Source organism: Balaenoptera physalus, assembly GCF_965194825.1.
Source record: "Balaenoptera physalus genome assembly, chromosome: 15".
Lineage (NCBI taxonomy): Eukaryota > Metazoa > Chordata > Mammalia > Artiodactyla > Balaenopteridae > Balaenoptera > Balaenoptera physalus.
The window spans coordinates 72,082,727-72,102,513 of record NC_138894.1 but is presented as its reverse complement, the minus strand read 5'-3'; the positions used below and the strand labels follow the sequence as shown (position 1 = coordinate 72,102,513).

The 19,787-nt window shown below is 35.7% G+C and overlaps 1 protein-coding gene across 1 annotated transcript in view; it reads left to right on the top strand.

Moving 5' to 3' along the window:
• Positions 1-19,787, top strand: part of BIRC6 (baculoviral IAP repeat containing 6) — a 268,010-nt gene that overhangs the window by 164,087 nt on the left and 84,136 nt on the right. Inside the window, 8 exon segments of the mRNA XM_082427081.1 lie at positions 900-1,121; positions 2,137-2,917; positions 4,325-4,468; positions 4,949-5,078; positions 11,210-11,341; positions 12,466-12,633; positions 13,659-13,832; positions 15,231-15,427. Of these exon segments, the coding sequence (XP_082283207.1) occupies positions 900-1,121; positions 2,137-2,917; positions 4,325-4,468; positions 4,949-5,078; positions 11,210-11,341; positions 12,466-12,633; positions 13,659-13,832; positions 15,231-15,427 (1,948 nt within the window).

Below are 19,787 nucleotides of genomic sequence, written 5' to 3'. Positions count from 1 at the left end.
TTACTCTTCTGTAATTGCCTCATCTCCCTTCTTTTTCTATGACTTGTCCTTATGTCCTGTCATATGAAATTTAATGCATCTTACCCTTCAGTCCTTCAGGGTAGAGAGAGGGATTAAGTAGTATTTTATACCTTCCAATTCCCATTTCTTTTACCCTGAAGCAGAGAATCTTGTGCTCTAAACTAGACATTTAAAAGTAAACAAAAACAAAGATAAATACAGGGTTTTAAGAACTTGACAATAAATCTCACCTCCCACCCCCCCAAAATACAAACTCCAAAGCATTATTGCTTTAAAAAGCCTTTTGCTTTCATTTTGTGGTCTCCAGCTCTAGGGGACTGAGTGTAGAGTGGCACTTGAAAAAGAACATATGTTGGGGCTATTCTGTTGTCAGAGTGAAAGAGGGTGGGTGGCTGCTACTAGTATTTAATGCTTGGGGGCCAGAGTTGTGAAACGTTTCATGCTGTGTTGCATGAAATTCTGCACAATGAAGAACTGGCCCCAGATCACTGCTCTGTGGTATGTGGATTTGTTACAAGGTGAGTGAAAATTTAAAGGAGAGAGTGAGTTTTTTTAAGCTGTGTATCCTGTAATTCTAGATATTTATATGTTCTGTCATAAATGAGGTAAGAATCAATGTTTATTTGCTGAATTAGACTTGAGTTATCTCAAACATTTTCATTGCTTAAGATTGGTAGGGTTATTGGAAAATTAGAGTTACTATGACCTTATTGATTATATAATTCCTTTTCCCTCCTATTTTATTGATATATTAAAATTATTGAGAAAAATCAGTATATTATTCTGATAAATACATTGCTTACATGCAGTGGTGGTATTTATCTGTATTAAATGTCAGCTGGAGTATAATTGGTTATTTGAATTCATCTTCTTTTAAGAATTCAGGCCTTGTTAAAATGGGTCAGTGATTCTGCAAGAGTGGCTGCTGTGAAAAGAAGTGGCAGGATGAGCTACATGTGCCCTAACTCTTCAACAATAGAGTATGGTCTTTTGATGCCATCTCCTTCTCACTTGCACTGTGTAGCAGCAATTCTGTGGCACAGTTATGAGCTGCTGGTAGAGTATGACTTACCAGCACTGCTAGACCGAGAGCTCTTTGAGTAAGTATGATTTGTGAAATTCTCTTTTCCCCCAGTACTAGATCACTTTAGGTTTTTACTTGATGAAACAGCATTTTACATTTTATTTATATAAAAATAATACTTCAAATAGTACTAGTTAAGTATAACCAGTGTAATTTTGAAATGAGATGCTACACAAATTTAATTAATTTATCTTCAGGTTTTAAGAAGCTACATTAGTGTCATTGCTGCTTTTCCCACCTAAAATTGGAATGTTTCATGTATTCTCCTGCAGGTCATAATGTTTATTCTCACCTGCAAATTTACCTGCCAGATTCTTTTATCTTTAATGTGCAACTTTGGAGGGAAAGTGTAACTAGAAATTTTGAGAGACTACTTTAGACAGTTTTTACAATTGGTTGTTTTTACTTCTTTCTAGATGGCTGTTATGATTGTTCTTTTGACAAGTAGTTTCCACTTAACCCACATTTCTTCACCATACTCAGTTAAGGCTTTGTTGAGCTGACTGCCTAATAACTGCTAAGTCTATAGCAAAATATAATATTTATCTCTGAAGAGTTCCATGACTCATAAAAGGTTGGCTTTTTGTCCTCTAGTTTGTCATTTTCATATTTGGTCCTATCAGTTGGCATAATCCATGACCTATTAGTGAAACTCACTAACAGTTTTCATTTTGCAGATATGAATTAAAGCCATTAATAATGTCGAATTCAGTCTAGACATTTCTTAGGTATAATTTTTTGTATTATTTCTTTATGTCATTTTTTTGAGGTCACACAGAGAATGGTAGAACCATTTTGATATAGATCTCTTGGTTTTCTGTACTCATTTTACAAATCTAATCTAACTTCCAATCTACTGAAGTACTTAATGATGTTTATCACAATTAGTCTTCCTGAAACATTATAGTGTCATTATATTGAATGTCAAACGATATAATTTTCATGAAAGTGATTTCTAGTAGAAATAATTGATGAAGAGGTCTTTCTAAATATATGTATATATTGTTAACATGGTATCTTTTATTCCCTAGGTTACTTTTTAATTGGTCCATGTCTCTTCCCTGCAATATGGTTTTGAAGAAAGCTGTTGACAGTCTACTTTGCTCGATGTGTCACATACACCCAAGTTATTTTTCTTTGCTTATGGGCTGGATGGGAATTACCCCTCCTCCAATGCAGTGTCACCATGGACTGTCCATGACAGATGATAGCAAAAAGCAAGATCTTAGTTCATCTTTAACAGACGACTCTAAAAACGCACAAGCACCTCTTGCACTAACTGAATCACATTTGGCAACCCTTGCTTCCTCTTCTCAATCTCCAGAAGCTATCAAACAATTACTGGACTCAGGTTTGCCTTCTCTTCTTGTGAGGAGTCTGGCTAGTTTCTGTTTTAGCCACATTTCTTATTCTGAAAGCATTGCTCAATCAATAGATATTTCCCAGGACAAACTCAGGCGGCATCACGTTCCACAACAATGTAATAAGATGCCTGTCACAGCAGACCTGGTTGCTCCTATTCTTAGGTTTTTGACAGAAGTTGGCAATAGCCATATTATGAAAGACTGGCTTGGTGGGTCTGAAGTCAATCCACTATGGACAGCACTTCTGTTTTTATTGTGTCACTCTGGGTCCACTTCTGGAGGACATAATTTAGGTGCACAACAGACCAGTGCAAGATCAGCTTCTCTTTCTTCAGCTGCTACAACAGGATTGACTACTCAACAGAGGACAGCAATAGAGAATGCAACTGTTGCGTTCTTTCTGCAGTGCATTTCATGTCACCCTAATAATCAAAAGCTGATGGCCCAGGTAAGAGTAGAAAAACTGGCTTATGTTCCAGTGTCTTATTATTTTAATGTGCTGTCACATGGCACTCTTGAAATTAGTTCAGAAAGGGTGATGTATTAAGGCCAGGTGATGGTGAAGTTTGGGTTTGGGTGCATTTAAGGATTTGAATTTAAACCATAATTAAAATTAAGTACTGATATCTCCTCCCTCCTCTCCTCAACTGTTACATAAATCAGTTATTCTTTCTGATGAATGATGGGCAAATTCATGGAGATTCTAGCTAAAGATCATACATTCCTCCTTTTAAAAAACCGCCCCTAATCAAAAGAACAACGCTTCAGGGACTTCCCTGGTGGTCCAGTGGCTAAGACTCCGTGCTCCCAATGCAGGGGGCCTGGGTTCGATCCCTGGTCAGGGAACTAGATCCCACATGCTGCAACTAAGAGTTCGCATGCTGCAGCTAAGAGCCGGCACAGCCAAATAAATACATAAATAAAAATATTAAAAAAAAAAAAAAAGCGAACAACGCTTCAGCTATTGGAACAGGATTGACCACTCGAAGGTGGCCATCAAGTGCCTCATCAGCATTGAGGCATTGCATTTTATAGTAACCGGATTGTTACAGCTGTTGATTTGCTTCTAATGAAGCAGACATTAGAAGAAGTTTCAGATAGGAGACTCCTGAAAAATCACATTAAAGGTATGAAAGATGATTTTATTGTATTAAGTGCACAGGGCCAAAAATCTTGAATGCTGGAGTTATCTCGAACATAATTCTAGTTGCTTTTTGCCAGTTTCTGCTGCTTTCTATCTGTTGTGATCTTCAGCAAGTTGTTTAAACTGTAAAATGGAGATAGTAATACCTGCCTCTCAAAAGGTTTTTTTTTTGAGGATTAACTATGATAATGTATATGAAGTGTCTAGCATAGAGCCTGTCTGAGACATGGTAGACACCAATAAATAGGAACCAGCTTCTTTTTTTACCCCCTTATTTGATAGTGCTTATTCAGGTTAAACTATTAATGAAGGATGAGCTATCATAATTTTCAAAAAATTCTGAATGATTTAACTTTAAGAAGAGGAAGATACTTTGTTGCCTAAAGTAATTAATTATTGGGAAACTGTATCTACTTAATGTGTCTAATTTGAAAGAAATGCTTAAGTTACCACTTTTAACCAAGTCCTTGAATATGGACATTTGACAATTTGGTTTGTGCCTGTGGGTAGTATGAAACTTTGTGTTCCATTGTCTTCTGGCCTAATAACCAAAAATAAACTTTTTGTCTGCTTCCGTATATTCTTTAATTGCTGATTTGATGAGTTCAAATACACTCATTAATCCACATTTTAAATTTCCTCTTTGTTCTTTAAAATATAAAGCTGCAAGTAAATACCTCATTTAACTTTTTAAATCTCTCACTTTGCCAGGTTCTCTGTGAACTATTTCAGACATCTCCTCAAAGAGGGAACCTTCCAACATCAGGGAACATTTCAGGGTTTGTACGTAGATTATTTTTGCAACTGATGTTAGAGGATGAGAAAGTGACAATGTTTCTTCAGTCTCCCTGCCCAGTGAGTATTTAACAATCAAATTAAATCTTTATGATGAACTGTGTGTAAAAATATTTTATGTTTTCATGTCAGAGCTTTCAGTTATCTCTGTTCTAATTTCTAATGAAATGAAATGAAATTAGAAATTAGAGGTTGTGCTAGCAAAGTGAAACTAGCACAACCTTTATACTTAAGGATAGGACTTAAATATCTTAGCTAACCCTCTCTGTCCAGAATAACCTAGTTGTAACTTGCCATGAATAGTATAATTTGATTTGGGGGGGAAATTGACAGATTATTAGGTACAGTAGTGCTAATGCAAAAAAGTATGACGCACAAATCGCATGGCAGACATGCCACATTTGAAGAAATATATAAAATAAACTCTTTACATTTTTGTATGCATTACTGAATTGTTTATTTTTTTATGCTTTTGAAATTGTTATATAATGATATACATTTCAAAAAACCCTTCTTGATTTCTTTTAAATTTATTTCCAGCTGTACAAGGGTAGAATTAATGCTACTAGCCATGTCATCCAGCATCCAATGTATGGAGCAGGCCACAAGTTCCGTACACTTCATTTGCCGGTCTCAACAACATTATCAGAAGTTCTTGACAGAGTGTCAGGCAAGTCACATTTAAATATTTGTGTTTCTTTAACTTTATGTTAGATGTATATAGGAATTTTATTATTTTTATAACTTTATTGCATTCACTCACTCACCAACCATTTAATGACTAGAAAAGGTCAAGGTAGCTTCACATTTAGAAGCATGATGCAGTGGACAAAATGTACAATACATTCCAGCACCTGTAATTCTTTTGCTGTGATGTGTGTTATGTGTAGTAATGACAGAATGGGCAGTTGGAAATGTAGACAAGCTGTGGGAAGCCATTGATGGAATTTTCTCAGAATAAACCATCGGGCTGTTTTATAGTAGATGAATTACAGTATATTAGGTTGCATGACAATTCTAAGTGATAAACATTTACTAAATCTAGGGGAGAAATGAGTGGTCAATAGGTAGAATCAGCTGGTGACCTTATTGTTTGTAACAGTGAAGAAAGCAGAGAGAATGTTTCCCCTAGGTTTTTCAAGAGCTCTCCGATGATGCCTTTAAAACAGGATATAAGTTATTAAAGTAAAAGCATTTTTTTGAGGTAGAATACAAATTGACTGTGGTTAGTTTGGGTTTATTGCCTCTCAGAATTCCTAATCAGTGATGAATTCATTGAGCATCTGCTATGTGTAAACATAGTAATTTCTTCTAGGGATGTAAAAGTGAGCAGGACATATATTCTGCCTCTCAAAGTATTTATGATCTTTTGTATGTTGTCAGAATAAAAAATAAACTGAAAAGTTTAAATGTTTGCATTTTAATTTAAATATAAGTCAGTGTGTTTCTATCTGTATACATTAGAGGGGGTACCTAAGTCTTTAAGCAACACTGATAACTGAAAGAAGTTAGGAGTATCCAGAAAAAAAACTGGCGCTATTTGTTAGCTGGAAATATAAATCTAAACTTAGAATAAAAGACTGAGTTGAAGAGATTTGAGAGTTGTTACCATACATACATACATAGATGGTAAGTTAAACCACGTGAACAGATATGATCACTTTGAGAAAATAATGTAGAAAAGATTCTTTACCAGTTTTAGACACTGCATCTAACAGAAATGTGTGCATAAAATTATACTTTCCTTCATTTTTACATGTTACACAGTAAAATGTTAGAATATATTATAAACGTATAACATTTTTTTCTTATTTGAAAATGTCCACCTTACCTGTTACAGCTAAACTTTTGTGAAAATTTGACTTTACAAACTTTTTTCTAAATTTCAATTTTCTGAAATTGTGCCTTCTACATGATGAAGAAAAAATTTAAAATTAATTAATTGAAGGAAGGAAGTGGGGAAGAGTACTAAAATTCAATTTTTGAGATTTCATACATTTAACTTGATAATGGAAAAGTATAGACATAGTACAAAATAATTGGAAATTTAACATTTTTATTTGTCTTTAAATGAATACTATTTTCTAAAATGTCATGGTCTGTCATTTAGGATATTTAACAAAATAGCTCCCTTTATTACCTAAAAATTAACAAATAAAACTTATTGCTGTGGAAGAATAGTACATCCTAGTAAAAAGTCCAACAAAGTTATCCTGAGCAAATATCAGAAACTTCTAAGTGCTGAGTTTAACCTTTGTTTAGCAATGCTTTGGTACTTTAAGGTGTATTTGTGATTCTTAGCCATATCTTAGCCATATCTTAGGATATATTAACATGTGCATATGTATTTTATTAACATGTATGAAAACAAGTAATCCAAAATTATTTAAGCCATACTTTTACCCACTGCCTATAGCTTTCCACTATACTGCTTTCAAATAATAAAGGTTATGTGTCTTTTTTTTTTCAAATTCTATATTGTTTTTAAGCAATTTGATTATCATCAAATAATATACCTTGTAGTTTTCTTCATGTTTCTTATGATTTGAGTTTTTGGACTTGAATCTGTGTGGGTGTATAAATTTCATCACATTTGGAAATTTTTTGGCTATTAGTTTCTCAAATATATTCTGTCTCCCCGTCACTTTCCTCTCTTTTGGTGATTCCAATTACACGTTTACTAGGCCTCTTGAAGTTGTTTCACAGCTCACTGAAGCTCTGTTCCGTTTTCCCCCGTATTTAAAATTTTTGATAATTTATATTGCTCTATCTTCAAACTGACTTCAGTGTCTAATCTGCTAGAAGTTATATCTGGTTCTTTTTTATATATGTCCTTGTCTTTATTTAAAGTGTACAAGCTTTCTTCTAGTGTCTTGAATTTTTGTTTTTTGTTTGTTTGTTTGTTTGTTTTGGCCGCACCGCTCGGCACGTGGGATCTTAGTTCCCTGACCAGGGATTGAACCCGCGTCCTGTGGAGTGGAAGCACGGAGCCTTAACCACTGGACTGCCAGGGAAGTCCCTAGTGTCTTGAATATGTTGATCTGTTTACGTTGATTTTTTTTTTTTTTTCATTGTGGATTGTGTGTTACTGCTTTTTTAATTTGCTTAGAAAATTTCGTTGGATGCCAGACAATGTGATTTTTACTTTTCTGGGTGGTGGATATTTTTGTATTCTAATAAATATTTTTTATTTCTTTCTGAGATGTAGTTACATTACTTAAAACCAGAACATTACTTTTAGGACCAGCTTTTCAGCTTTGTTAGGTGGGACCAGAGCAGCTGTTAATTTAGAGCAGAACTTACTGCGATGATGGAAATATTTTATAACCCTATACTATCTAGTGCAGTAGCTTTTAAGCATATAGAATGTGTCTGGTGAGACTAAGCAACTAGTGTTTTAATTTTAATGGACTTACTTTTAAGGAGGTACTGTATTGGAATAGAAGCATGGTACCACATTTGAAAACAGAGGTCTGGGGTTAATTTGGCCCCACTGCTGAGGTTATACTCTTCTGAGAACTCTGTTAGAAATTCACTAGGCATTGGGAATACTAAGTGTTCCAGCCCTCATTTTAGAACCTGGGGTTCATCCCCTTGCTACTTTTTTTTTTTTTAATATTTATTTATTTTATTTATTTATTTTTAATTTTTTTTGGCTGTGTTGGGTCTTAGTTGCGGCATGCAGGATCTTTCTTTGCGGCACGCGGGCTCTTCGTTGCAGTGTGCGGGCTCCTTTCTAGTTGTGCTGTGCGGGTTTTCTCTCTAGTTGTGGCTTGCGGGCTCCAGGGCGCGTGGACTCTGTGGCACGCGAGCTCAGTAGTTGTGGCGCATGGGCTTAGTTGCCCCGCGGCATGTGGGATCTTAGTTCCCCGACCAGGGATCGAACCGGCATTCCCTGCATTGGAAGGTGGATTCTTTACCACTGGACCACCAGGGGAGTCCCCCCTTGCTACTTTTTAAAAGTATTTTCCTTGCCCTTTAGGTGGTTTCCTTGTATGTAATGCTTGTCAGTATGCACTACAGATTAGAGGAGACCCTCTATAGATCACTGGGGCGCTCTCTCTGTGCAGATCTCTCCTCGTTGGCATTGTGCCCTGTGAACTGCAGCCAAACCTGCCTTTGTCTTCCTGGACTCCCATCTCTGTATCCTCACCTTGAGTGATGCCTGGGTTGTGCTGAGCTGTGGTCTGGGAAATTGCAGGAAATAAGCTGGTGCAATCCTAGCGCTTACTTCATTTGTTTCCACTCACCCAGGAATCACTGTCCTGCCTTCCTGATGCCCAGTATCTGAAAACTTTATTTCATATAGTTTCCTAATTTTTAGTTATTTCAGGTAGGACAGTAATCTGGTCTTTGTTATTTCATTTTGGCCACAGGTGGAAATCCAAACCAGAACAATTTTAAGCAGTAAATTGAGCAAAATCTTTCTCAGTGATACCTTTTAGTGTTTGAATGGCATTTATTGAGATAACACTATATATATTCTTGTTTTGTTATTTTTATTTAGTTAGGAGTCTTAGGTAACAAAGTAATATAAAAATAAAGAATATAAATTCTTATCACCTAATGAACTATGATTGTGTGAATTTTTTATTACTTAAATATTTCCCTCTGACTTGTGTAACTCTTTTTGCCATTTGGGGTTACTTGCTTGTTTTTCTGAGAAAGTAAAACGTATTGTTGCATTATGTATTTATTACAGTAGTCCCCCTTTATCTGCAGGGGATACATTCCAAGACCCCCAGCTGATGCTTGAAACCACAGACAGTAGCGAACCCTGTATATATGTTTTTTCTTATCCATACATATCTATGATAAATATGATAATGTATGTTCATCTCTTACTGTGCCCACAGTAAGAGATCAACAACAATAACTAATAATAAAATAGAACAATTACCTAATATACTGTAATAAAAGTTAGGTGAATGTGGTCTCTCTCTTTCAAAATAATCTTACTGTACTGGCTCACCCTCCTTCTTGGGATGATGAGAGATGATAAAATGCCTACGTGATGAGATGCAGTGAGGTGAATGACGTAGGCATTGGGAACATAGGCTTAGGTTACTTTTGACCTTCTAACAATACATCCAAAGGAGGAACAGAAGAGGGATCATCTGCTTTGGGTGATCCTGGGTTATCCAGCCATGACGGCTGACATCCATGACTGAATGTCAGAGCAGACAATGACATGGTTGGGAATTCCAAGTGGGATGGATCCAGTGAGATTTCATCATTATAGTCAGAACAGCAAGCAATTTCAAAGCTATAAGTTGTTTATTTCTGGAATTTTTCATTTGATATCCTTAGACCGCAAGTAACTGAAACCACAGAAAATGAAACCATGGATTAAGGGGGAGCAACTGTATTTACAGTGTTTAAATTTGTTTTTTTTTTTAATTTCACAAAAATAGAAATGGTCTAAAGGCAATCTGTAGTTTGGAAGAGGTTCTAGAAATTGAGATCACAGGGATATTTTCAGATATTCAAAGAAAGCTACAAAATAGGAAACAATACAAAAGATGCTGTTTTATCACTTGATCATTTCACCTTAACATTATAATAAAGCACTGGATCATAATTGTGTTAAGTTAGAAAAGTAAAAAGAGAGCCTGTATCAGTCATATCCACTTAGTGAAAAACATTCTTAATATTAGAACAGTTCATCCAGCTTTTTGAGCTTCTTAATGGTTAAATAAGATCACTGTATGGTCATCATTTATTTCATGATTTATAATAGCGTGCCATATTCAAAAACATGAAAGAAAATATGATTTCAGAGTAATAACTATCTATGAAAGTCTTTAGTATTCATTCTTTTTTTTTTTTTTAAAGGACTGCCCAAGGTCAGATAGCTAGTGAGTTACAGGGCTAACTTTTTTTTTTTTTTTTTAAGTATTTGTTTATTTATTTATGGCTGTGTTGGGTCTTCGTTTCTGTGCGAGGGCTTTCTCTAGTTGTGGCAAGCGGGGGCCACTCTTCATCGCGGTGCGTGGGCCTCTCACTATCGTGGCATCTCTTGTTGCGGAGCACAAGCTCCAGACGCGCAGGCTCAGTAATTGTGGCTCACAGGCCCAGCTGCTCCGCGGCACGTGGGATCTTCCCAGACCAGGGCTCGAACCCGTGTCCCCTGCATTGGCAGGCAGATTCTCAACCACTGTGCCACCAGGGAAGCCCTTTAGTATTCATTCTTAAAGTACTTGTAAAATATATCACTTTATCTAAGATTCCTAACCAAATAAAACAACAAAACTAGAAACCTCTGTTACTTAAATTTGTTCCTTTGTACTCCCATTTGTAGAAAAAATAGAAGTCTAATGTAATGCATTAGGAGGAGTCCTGAGCTTGAATTCCATATTGCCCTTTACAGGTTGTATGAGTAACCTTGCTAATAAGGCTGTTTCCCTATTTTGAAAATAATATTCTTCCTTGGTTTGCATGTTGTGAGGACTGAAATCGATGTTACGTGGCAAGCAGATTGAACTATGCCTACAATAAAGCAAATGCTTTTGATAATGGTTTTCAAAACTGCCTCTAGAGGTAGTACTATTGTAATACATAATATTTTCTAGAGATTGGCATTTAAGTATCCTGGCCTAAGGAGAGTGATGAGTCCCTTTCATTGATAAAATCAACGAGAATTGAATGTCAGATTTTCCTTAACAACATTCCTTCCAGACCATTTACATTGCCTTTGTATTAGTGATAATATAATCTTGTGTAAACGTCCCCAAGATATTTATTGCTTCCCTTCTTAACAATTTTGAAAAGCAATGTATTTTACATAAAAATTTCTTACAGATACACCAAGTATCACTGCTAAACTAATTAGTGAACAAAAAGATGACAAAGAAAAGAAAAACCATGAAGAGAAAGAAAAAGTTAAGGCAGAAAATGGATTTCAGGACAATTACAGTGTTGTTGTTGCTTCAGGTATGCTTGCTTGCTTTTTTTTTTTTTTTTAATGATCTTGATTTTGTTTGGGTTTCTGTAAAATGTAACAATTTATATTTACAGGAACTTCATGTAATAAAAAGTATTAATGCAAAAAGCTGGCATAATGATGTCTTAATATTAAATACACAATTATTGCACCAGAAATCCATTACTTTTCGGCACTGGAATTATTAAACTTAATTTGAGCTTAGTATATTTTAATCAGATACTCAGCATGTGTAAATAGATATTTCATTTCAGCTTGACAGTGTACTGGGAATTATACTCTTAAAAGTTCAGTAAGTGTTAAGGAATTTTTCTGTAACCTATTTATTGATTGATTGATTGATTGCTGCATCGGGTCTTAGTTGCGATGCGTGGGCTTCTCTCTAGTTGTGGCACGCGGACTTAGTTGCCCCGTGGCATGTGGGATCTTACTTCCCCGACCAGGGATTGAACCTGCATCCCCTGCATTGGAAAGAGGATTCTCAACCACTGGACCACCAGGGAAGTCCCTGTAACCTCCTTTTTTAAAAAAAAAAGAAAAAGTATTCACTAGTTTTCACTTATGACATTGTACTCATTACATAAAATTAGAAAATAAAAGTCATCAAAAGAAAATTGGTTGAAAAATGAGTTTTTACTGTTAGATGCAGGAAGAAGAAAAAATGGCCATGATAAGTGATAATTTTGGAGGATATTTTCCTTAACAAAATTCTTAGTTCAGAAGAGAAAGCTCAGCCTAGATTACCTTACTCCTCAAATAGCAGACCTATGTATTGGTTTAATCCATCCTATCTCAGAGAAAAATTAAGAACACAAGATTTTCTGTACATATTTGCACAAAATTACGTTCTAGTAAATGGATGGTCATCTATATGTATCTCAGAGAGTATAGGAGTTAATTTATACTTTCTTGGAAAATAGCTACACATGCAGCCAGTTATTCATGGAGTATAATAAATGACAGATAGAATCAAGAGAGTAGATATTTAATGCGAAGAAATATTTCTATCTTTTGGCGTTAGGAATGTGGCGCTTTAGTAATATATTGTAGAAATACACTTATACTTCATGAATGTGTTGGCTATATAAAATCTTGGTGATTTTTTTTCTTTTAGGGCTGAAATCCCAATCTAAACGTGCTGTGTCATCTACACCACCTCGCCCACCATCCAGGAGAGGGAGGACAATGCCCGATAAAATAGGAAGTGCTTCCTCAGGAGCAGAGGCTGCCAACAAAATAATTACCGTTCCTGTGTTTCACCTGTTCCACAAACTCTTAGCTGGTAGTGTTCACAGTGATAAAACATATAAGAAATTTTAGTAATCTTACAAGTGTACAAATCAGATGTGTAATCAGGTGCTATTGATGAGATAAATAATTTAGTGAGACTTTGTCCATATAGTTCCCTCCAAAAGAAGTGAGAACAAAAAGGGAGTAACCTATTTCGTACCCTTTTTAACACTATAATGTTGCGTTTTTACACTTTACTTGCTTCCTAAATTTTGTTATGAATGTGCCATAAAATGATCAGTAAAATTAATGTTTTCATGTGTTCATAACAAGTTATATAGGATGCAATGTGAGGCTAATTTTAAAGAATTAGTTCTAGCTGTGGAATTCTTAAGATGTAGCCCTGATAGTTAAGCTTCTTCTCTACCTAAACATATTCTTTGACCAGTATACTTTCCGTTGGTCAAGGTGATAACCATTTTATCTCCATTTTTGTGCTGTATCATTATAATCAAATTGCCAACTAACTTTGACTGGATTTTACTTCTTAGCTTTACATTGTTGATTTAAAGCAGAGGTCAGTAAACTATCGCAGGTGGATCGAATGCTTCTTTTTGTAAAAACATTTTTATAGGAATACAGCTTTGCCCATTCATTTATGCATTGTCCATAGCTGTTTTCATGCTACAGTAGAGTTAGTAGGTTGCAGCAGAGACCATATGGCCTCCATAGCTTAAAATATTTTTTTTCTGGCCTTTTATGGAAAAGATTTGCCAATCCCAGATTTATGGGAATGTTTCTTTTTTTTCTATTCACCATGGCTCAGAAGATCTTGATGGGGTTTGGTTAGCAACTGATTAACACTTTGTATAGATATTTTTGTTCACATATGTCAGAAGTAGATTTGAGTTTTGTAAACTTCCTGTGGGCAGTTTTTAAATTGCTTTGAAATTGGTGTCAGAATCAAACTCTTACCTGTAATTTAATTTAGTAAAAGCATTAAGTAATTGAGTAAATTGAATCAAGTAAATGTCTCCCTCTTGGATTCCAGGTTTAACTTACTTATGTCATTTTTAGGCCAGCCATTGCCAGCTGAAATGACGCTTGCCCAACTTTTAACTCTGCTATATGACCGAAAACTTCCTCAAGGTTACCGTTCAATAGATCTGACAGTTAAATTGGGTTCTAGAGTTATCACAGACCCAAGTCTGTCAAAAACAGATTCTTTTAAAAGACTGCACCCTGAAAAAGGTATGTGTATGATATTTCTTTAAAATTGCAGTCTGTAATCTGAGCAGGCAGGGATTTCTATAGCTGATGACTTAATGTACATTTTTGTTACATCAACTTGAGATACTTTTCTTTCTTTATGACTGAGTTATTTGTAAATATAGAAAATTGCCATTATTTCCATTGGAAATTAATGTTAATTCCTTGTGTAGCATCACTTATTTTTATGGGCCCATATGCTTTAATTTCTGCTTTAATTTTTTTATTTTCCTTTGGCCATGCTGTGTGGCTTGCGGGATCTTAGTTCCCCGACCAGGGATTGAACCCGGGCCCTCAGCAGTGAAAGCATGGAGTCCTAATCACTGGACTACCAAGGAATTCCCTAATTTTTAAAAATATTATTTCTGCATGAGCCATGTGAATCGTTCATAATTTTATAACCAAAGTGAGAACCCCTATTTAGAATTTCCAATTTACTGATAATTTATATTGAGTGATATTTTGTGCTCATAAACATTTTTTACCTTAAACAAAAGTGGGATCATACATTTTCGTACCTTTTTATTTTTATATATTCAATTAAATATTTATAAATGTGCATTTTATTGCCTATTTTTAATATGGATATAACAATTTATCTGTTTCACAATTGTTGAAGGAATCTGTTTCCGATTTTTCACTACTATAAATGATATTTAAGCAGTGATTTTCGTAGTGTGGATATGGTGTCATCTTATTTATTGTCAATCTTTCTCATGATGAAAGATTCAATTATTAGCCTTTTGTACTCTTTAATAAGTTTTAGTACATTTCCTTTGCCCAAATTTTCAGCAGGATCATTTGTCTGTTTTAATGTTCCTAGAGTCTGGTTATGTGTGAACATAAACTTCTGGTTTTCCTCTGTGAGTGATTCGAAGTTAACCAATATAGTATAATTTTCAGTTTTCAGTAAGAAAAGTCTTTGTCACTATTCAGTTTTTCCTGATTGGATACTTTAGAGCATAACATGCACATACATTAATATTTTCTGGAGTCTCTGATGTTTTACTTATTTGCCCTAAAGGACAATACTTCTCAAACTTCAGTATGCTTGTAAATCACCTGGAACATTATAAAAATGCAGATTCCTACACAGTCTAGGATGGGACCTGAGAGTCTACATTTCAAAAGCTCTCAGGCTGATGCTGATGCTTACTAGTCCATGGACCATATACTTCAAGTAGTAAGACTATAGGGAGCAACATCAGACATTATTTAAGCATGTTTGTAGCATCTAACCTAGATAGCTGTATCTGAGTGACTTAAGATAATTATGCTCTTTTGTTGAGTAGAGAGATGACAACAATATTTGCTTTGTAAATGAAAAAGTATTATAAAAATAGATCCTCTCTTAGCTGTTATTTGTGATTATTCTTCTAGATCATGGAGATTTACTTGGTAGTTGTCCTGATGATGAGGCTCTCACTCCAAGTGATGAATGTATGGATGGGGTACTGGATGAATCTTTACTTGAAACCTGTCCCATTCAGTCACCGTTACAAGTTTTTGCAGGAATGGGTGGATTGGCTCTTATTGCAGAAAGACTACCCATGCTATATCCAGAAGTAATTCAGCAGGTAAGATAAGATTCCTAATTAACTATATCATTCCATGGGAAAGACCTTCTGTTTTCTGGTTTGTGTTTAACTTAACGTTTGGAAGTACCCTTTCCCTTAAAGTCTTGGAGTAGCGTATAAACCTTTCAAAGCTCAGCCTATATGGAGCTTTGTAAGAATTAATTTGGTAAAGAAACGTTGAAGACCAAGCAGATTTGCCAGGGGCATCACACTGTAGCATTTACTTTGATTTCATGGTCATCACACTGTAACATTTTTGTTTCTGTGCTTCTTAAGGTGTGATATTAATTACGGATATTACTGGAAATGGGAGCGTGAAATAGTAGTGTATACTTCTACCCAAATACACTATGTCTTTTGGCTTAACTTTTATTCCTTTTTAAGTGCCATTTCCATTTAAGTAGTTTTTAAAACATTAATTTAACTTCTTCCCCTGTTCATTAATGTTACTGTCACTGAGGTGTGTACTTTCGATGTTCTGTTGTTTATGAGGGGGGAGTGTGATGCATGGAGAGTCGTAAATACCAAGCTCTTTATTTCTGTTGATTGAGGTAGGGGAATTATTCTCTCTAATTTTATCTACTTGGGTGTGTGTGTGTGTGTGTGTGTGTGTGTGTGTGTGTGTGTGTGTGTGTGTGTGTGTGTGTGTGTGTGTGTGTGTGTGTGTGTATGCCTGCGTTAGTTTCCTAGGGCTGCTGTGACAAAGTACCACAAACTGCGTGGCTTAAAACAACAGAAATTTAATTTTCTTACAGCTCAGGAGGCTATAAGTCTGAAATCAAGGTGTCATCAGAGCCATGCTCACTGTGAAGGCTCTAGGGGATTATCCTTCCTTGCCTCTTCTTAGCTTCTGGTTATTGCTGGCAATTAATGGCATTCATTGGTCTATAGCTGCATCACTCCAGTCTCTGCCTGCCTTTTCACATGGCCATCTTCCTTTTGTGTATCTGTGTGTCTCTGTATCTCCCTCTCCTTATAACAACACCGTCATTGGATTTAGGGTCCACTCTAAGCCATTATGACCTCATCTCTTAATTGATTACATCTGCAAAGACCCTATTTCCAAATAAGGTCACATTCACAGTTATTAGGGGTTAAGACTTGAGCATATCTTTGGGAGGATACAGTTCAATCCACAATAATACCTATTCAGTAAATGGTTATTACTTAACCTGCTCTTCAAAGAGCTTATGATATTTTTATTTTAAGATAATATAACCATGATATAAGATGACTGTCACAGAAAAATATGAGTAAAATTTTATTTCTTCCTAGAAAATGTAATGATACAGCCAAAAGTTTGAAATGGAAAAAACTGCAACATTCTCAAGATTATTGTTGTTCAATGAAAATGACTTCCCTAATTCAGTATTCAGTATGCTTTATTATATTGAGTGGAAATTGGGTGCTGCTGTAATAAATACCTAAAAGAGTGGAAGTGACTTTAGAATTGGGTAGTTGTCAGAGTGTGGAAGAATTTTGAGGAGCATGATAAAAAGAGGTCTAGATTGCCTTGAACAGATGACTAGTAGAACTACGGATGGAAAGCCTTTGCCAGTGAGGGCCCAGATGAAAGTGAGGATATCACAGTAGAGAGAACCTATGTATCATAGAGAATACCTAAATTGGCTTAAGCAGACTGTTGGTAGAAATATGGATGTTAAAAGTACTAATGGTGCAGCTTAGAAAGAAATGAGGAACATGTTATTGGAAACTGGAGGAAAGGGGATCCCTGTCTTTTATTGGTAGAAATCCTAGCATATTTATGTCCTGAATGTGGAAGGCAGTACTTGTAAGTGATGAACTTGGGTATTTAGCTGAATTTCCAACCCGAGTGTGAAGTTACCTGTTTTCTTCTTGGTGCTAATAGTAAAATGTGAGAGGAAAGAACTGTTGAGCAACAAGCAACCATCACTTGACAATCTGAGAAATTCTCAGTCTATCCAGATTGCAAAAGATGCTAAAATTAGAGATTTGCTGTCAGAAAAGCATGCTCTGGAGAAAAAGCCAAGGATGTGGCTGATCAGCCTTTGCTGGTGCCTCAGAAAAATCAAGATGCTAGTGCATTCAGTCACACAGAGTGCTATTTGAAGAGGTCAGTCATACTATTCATGGATCCCCTCGGCCATCTAAACAGAAGCCAAGAATAGAGAAAGTTGTGTGACAGTGGTAGCAAAGTCAAAGGAGGAGATGTGACTGTGGAAGCAGAGGTTCAGATGAAGCAGCCAAAAGCCAAAGAACGTGAATAGCCTCTAGAAGCTGGAAAACACAAAGAACCCACACTCCCTGAGAGTCTCCAGAAGGAACACTTGATATTTAGGATCAAAAGCTTTGATTCTAGCTCCATAAGACTCTTTTTGGATTTCTGACCTCTAGATCTTTAGTATAATAAATTTGTGTTGTTTTAAGTAAGTCTGTGGTGGTGATGTGTTACAGCAAACCATATAGGAAATGAATACAGATTTTGGTCTGTACTTTCTTAGGATGTTTTTGTCTCGTTTTGGTATCAGGGTAATACCGTCTTATAGAATGGGTTGGGAATTTCTAATACTTCATATTAAGAAAACTGTTAGATGGATTTTTCTACAGATTAAACACTAAAGGTTACAAAATTAGTGATAGAGAAGATGCGTCAAAAGAAATCATCCAAACTGAAGCATAGAATGTATAAGGAATGAAAAGAACATAAGAGCTATATGGACATGTAGCTAGAAGTGAAAAATTCTGACGTGAATTTATGGTTGCAGAAAAAGAGTGGATTGAAACAGGGACAGAAAAGTACAGAAAGGAAGAAAATTTCCAGAACTGATATAAAACCTCAATCCAAAATTCAAGAAGCTCTGTAAACCCCAAGCAGGATATTCATGTCTAAGAACATTATGATAAACTGCTTAAAACAAAAACAAGAGAAGAGCTTAAAACCAGCCAAAAAAGCAGTCAACTCATTTCTTTTCAAAACAGTAACAATAACACTGACAACTAACCTTTCATCAGAAACCTTGGGAGCCAGGGAATTACATCTTTGAAATGTAAAAAGAAAAAAAATCTGCCATCCTAGAATTTTATACCCAGTGAAGAAAATTTTGTACATTTCCCTCAACCATTACTACTCTTTCCATAAAAGGTAAATTGGTAAAACAGAATAACAGGTATAGGATTAACTCTCCTGTATATATAAACTCTGGACAGACTATTTTAAAAAAAAAATTGTTTAAAGGCTGTGGAGAGCGACTAAAAGTAGGCACGTATTGAAGAGGATTTAAACACAAGAAGAATGAAACCACATTGGGTGAGATTAGTGTCTACGTGACTTTTCTCCTGAGAATACTCCTCAGTCTCTGTGGGGTAAGATGGTAGAACTCATGCAAAAGCTACAGAGGAGTTTGGTTCTTCCATCCTGGCTGGAAATTAAAAGGGGAGGAATTCAGAAAGGAGGGAGCCACAGATGGGGGAGCTTCAGAAATTCTGCACGTGAATTTCTGCACATGAATTTCTGCACAACCGTAGCTGGCTCCTAAATTATGGATACATGGGATTCTTGAGGGAAAACTAGAAGGGTGAAAGAGCTGTCCAGAGATTTCAGCGTCTATCCAGCATGGAGGAGACAATTTGCAGTTCTGTTCCTTCCAAGTTAGAGGTAAAAATCTTGGCTTTTCTATTGGAATTGCAGATGAGTGTCACACATTAAATAAGAGTATAGGTGGCATCCCGGTATTCAGGGATTCACTTGAGAAATAAGAGCAAAACCAAAATAGACTCTCCCAATAAATTTACAGAAGGCCTCAAGGTGACCTATCAGTAATTTAACTATTTTCTAAAATAAAACTGAGCACATTGCAGAGTGTGATTATAGAATTAAGAGTTATTACAACATCTCATCAACAGTGTACGGTGTATAATAGAAAAATTACCAGACATGCAAAGAAATAAGAAAATGTTACCTGCGGTTAACAGTAAAATAAGTCAGTGAACAGATCTTACTCACATTTTGCCAGTTGTCCCACTAATGGTCTCAAAGACAAAAGGAAAAAAATTCAATTTCTTTTGCATGATTTGAGGGAGGTAATGGTCAGAGATTCAGTTCAGGATCATATATTGCATTCAGTTGTCTCTTTAGTCTCCTTTAATCTGTAACAATTCTGTTACCTTTGTTTTTCATGACCATGGCATATGGAAGAGTACAGGCTAGAAGTTTTGTCTATATATGTAGTCACAGATATACATGTTTCTGTATATTTTTTCCTAGATTTGTTTGCTTATAGGGCATGGAATCAGACTACCCCCAGCAGTGTGTACATACCTATATACCATATCTTCTTTTTAAAATACCGTTTCCACTAAAATCAGTGCCCCTTGGAAA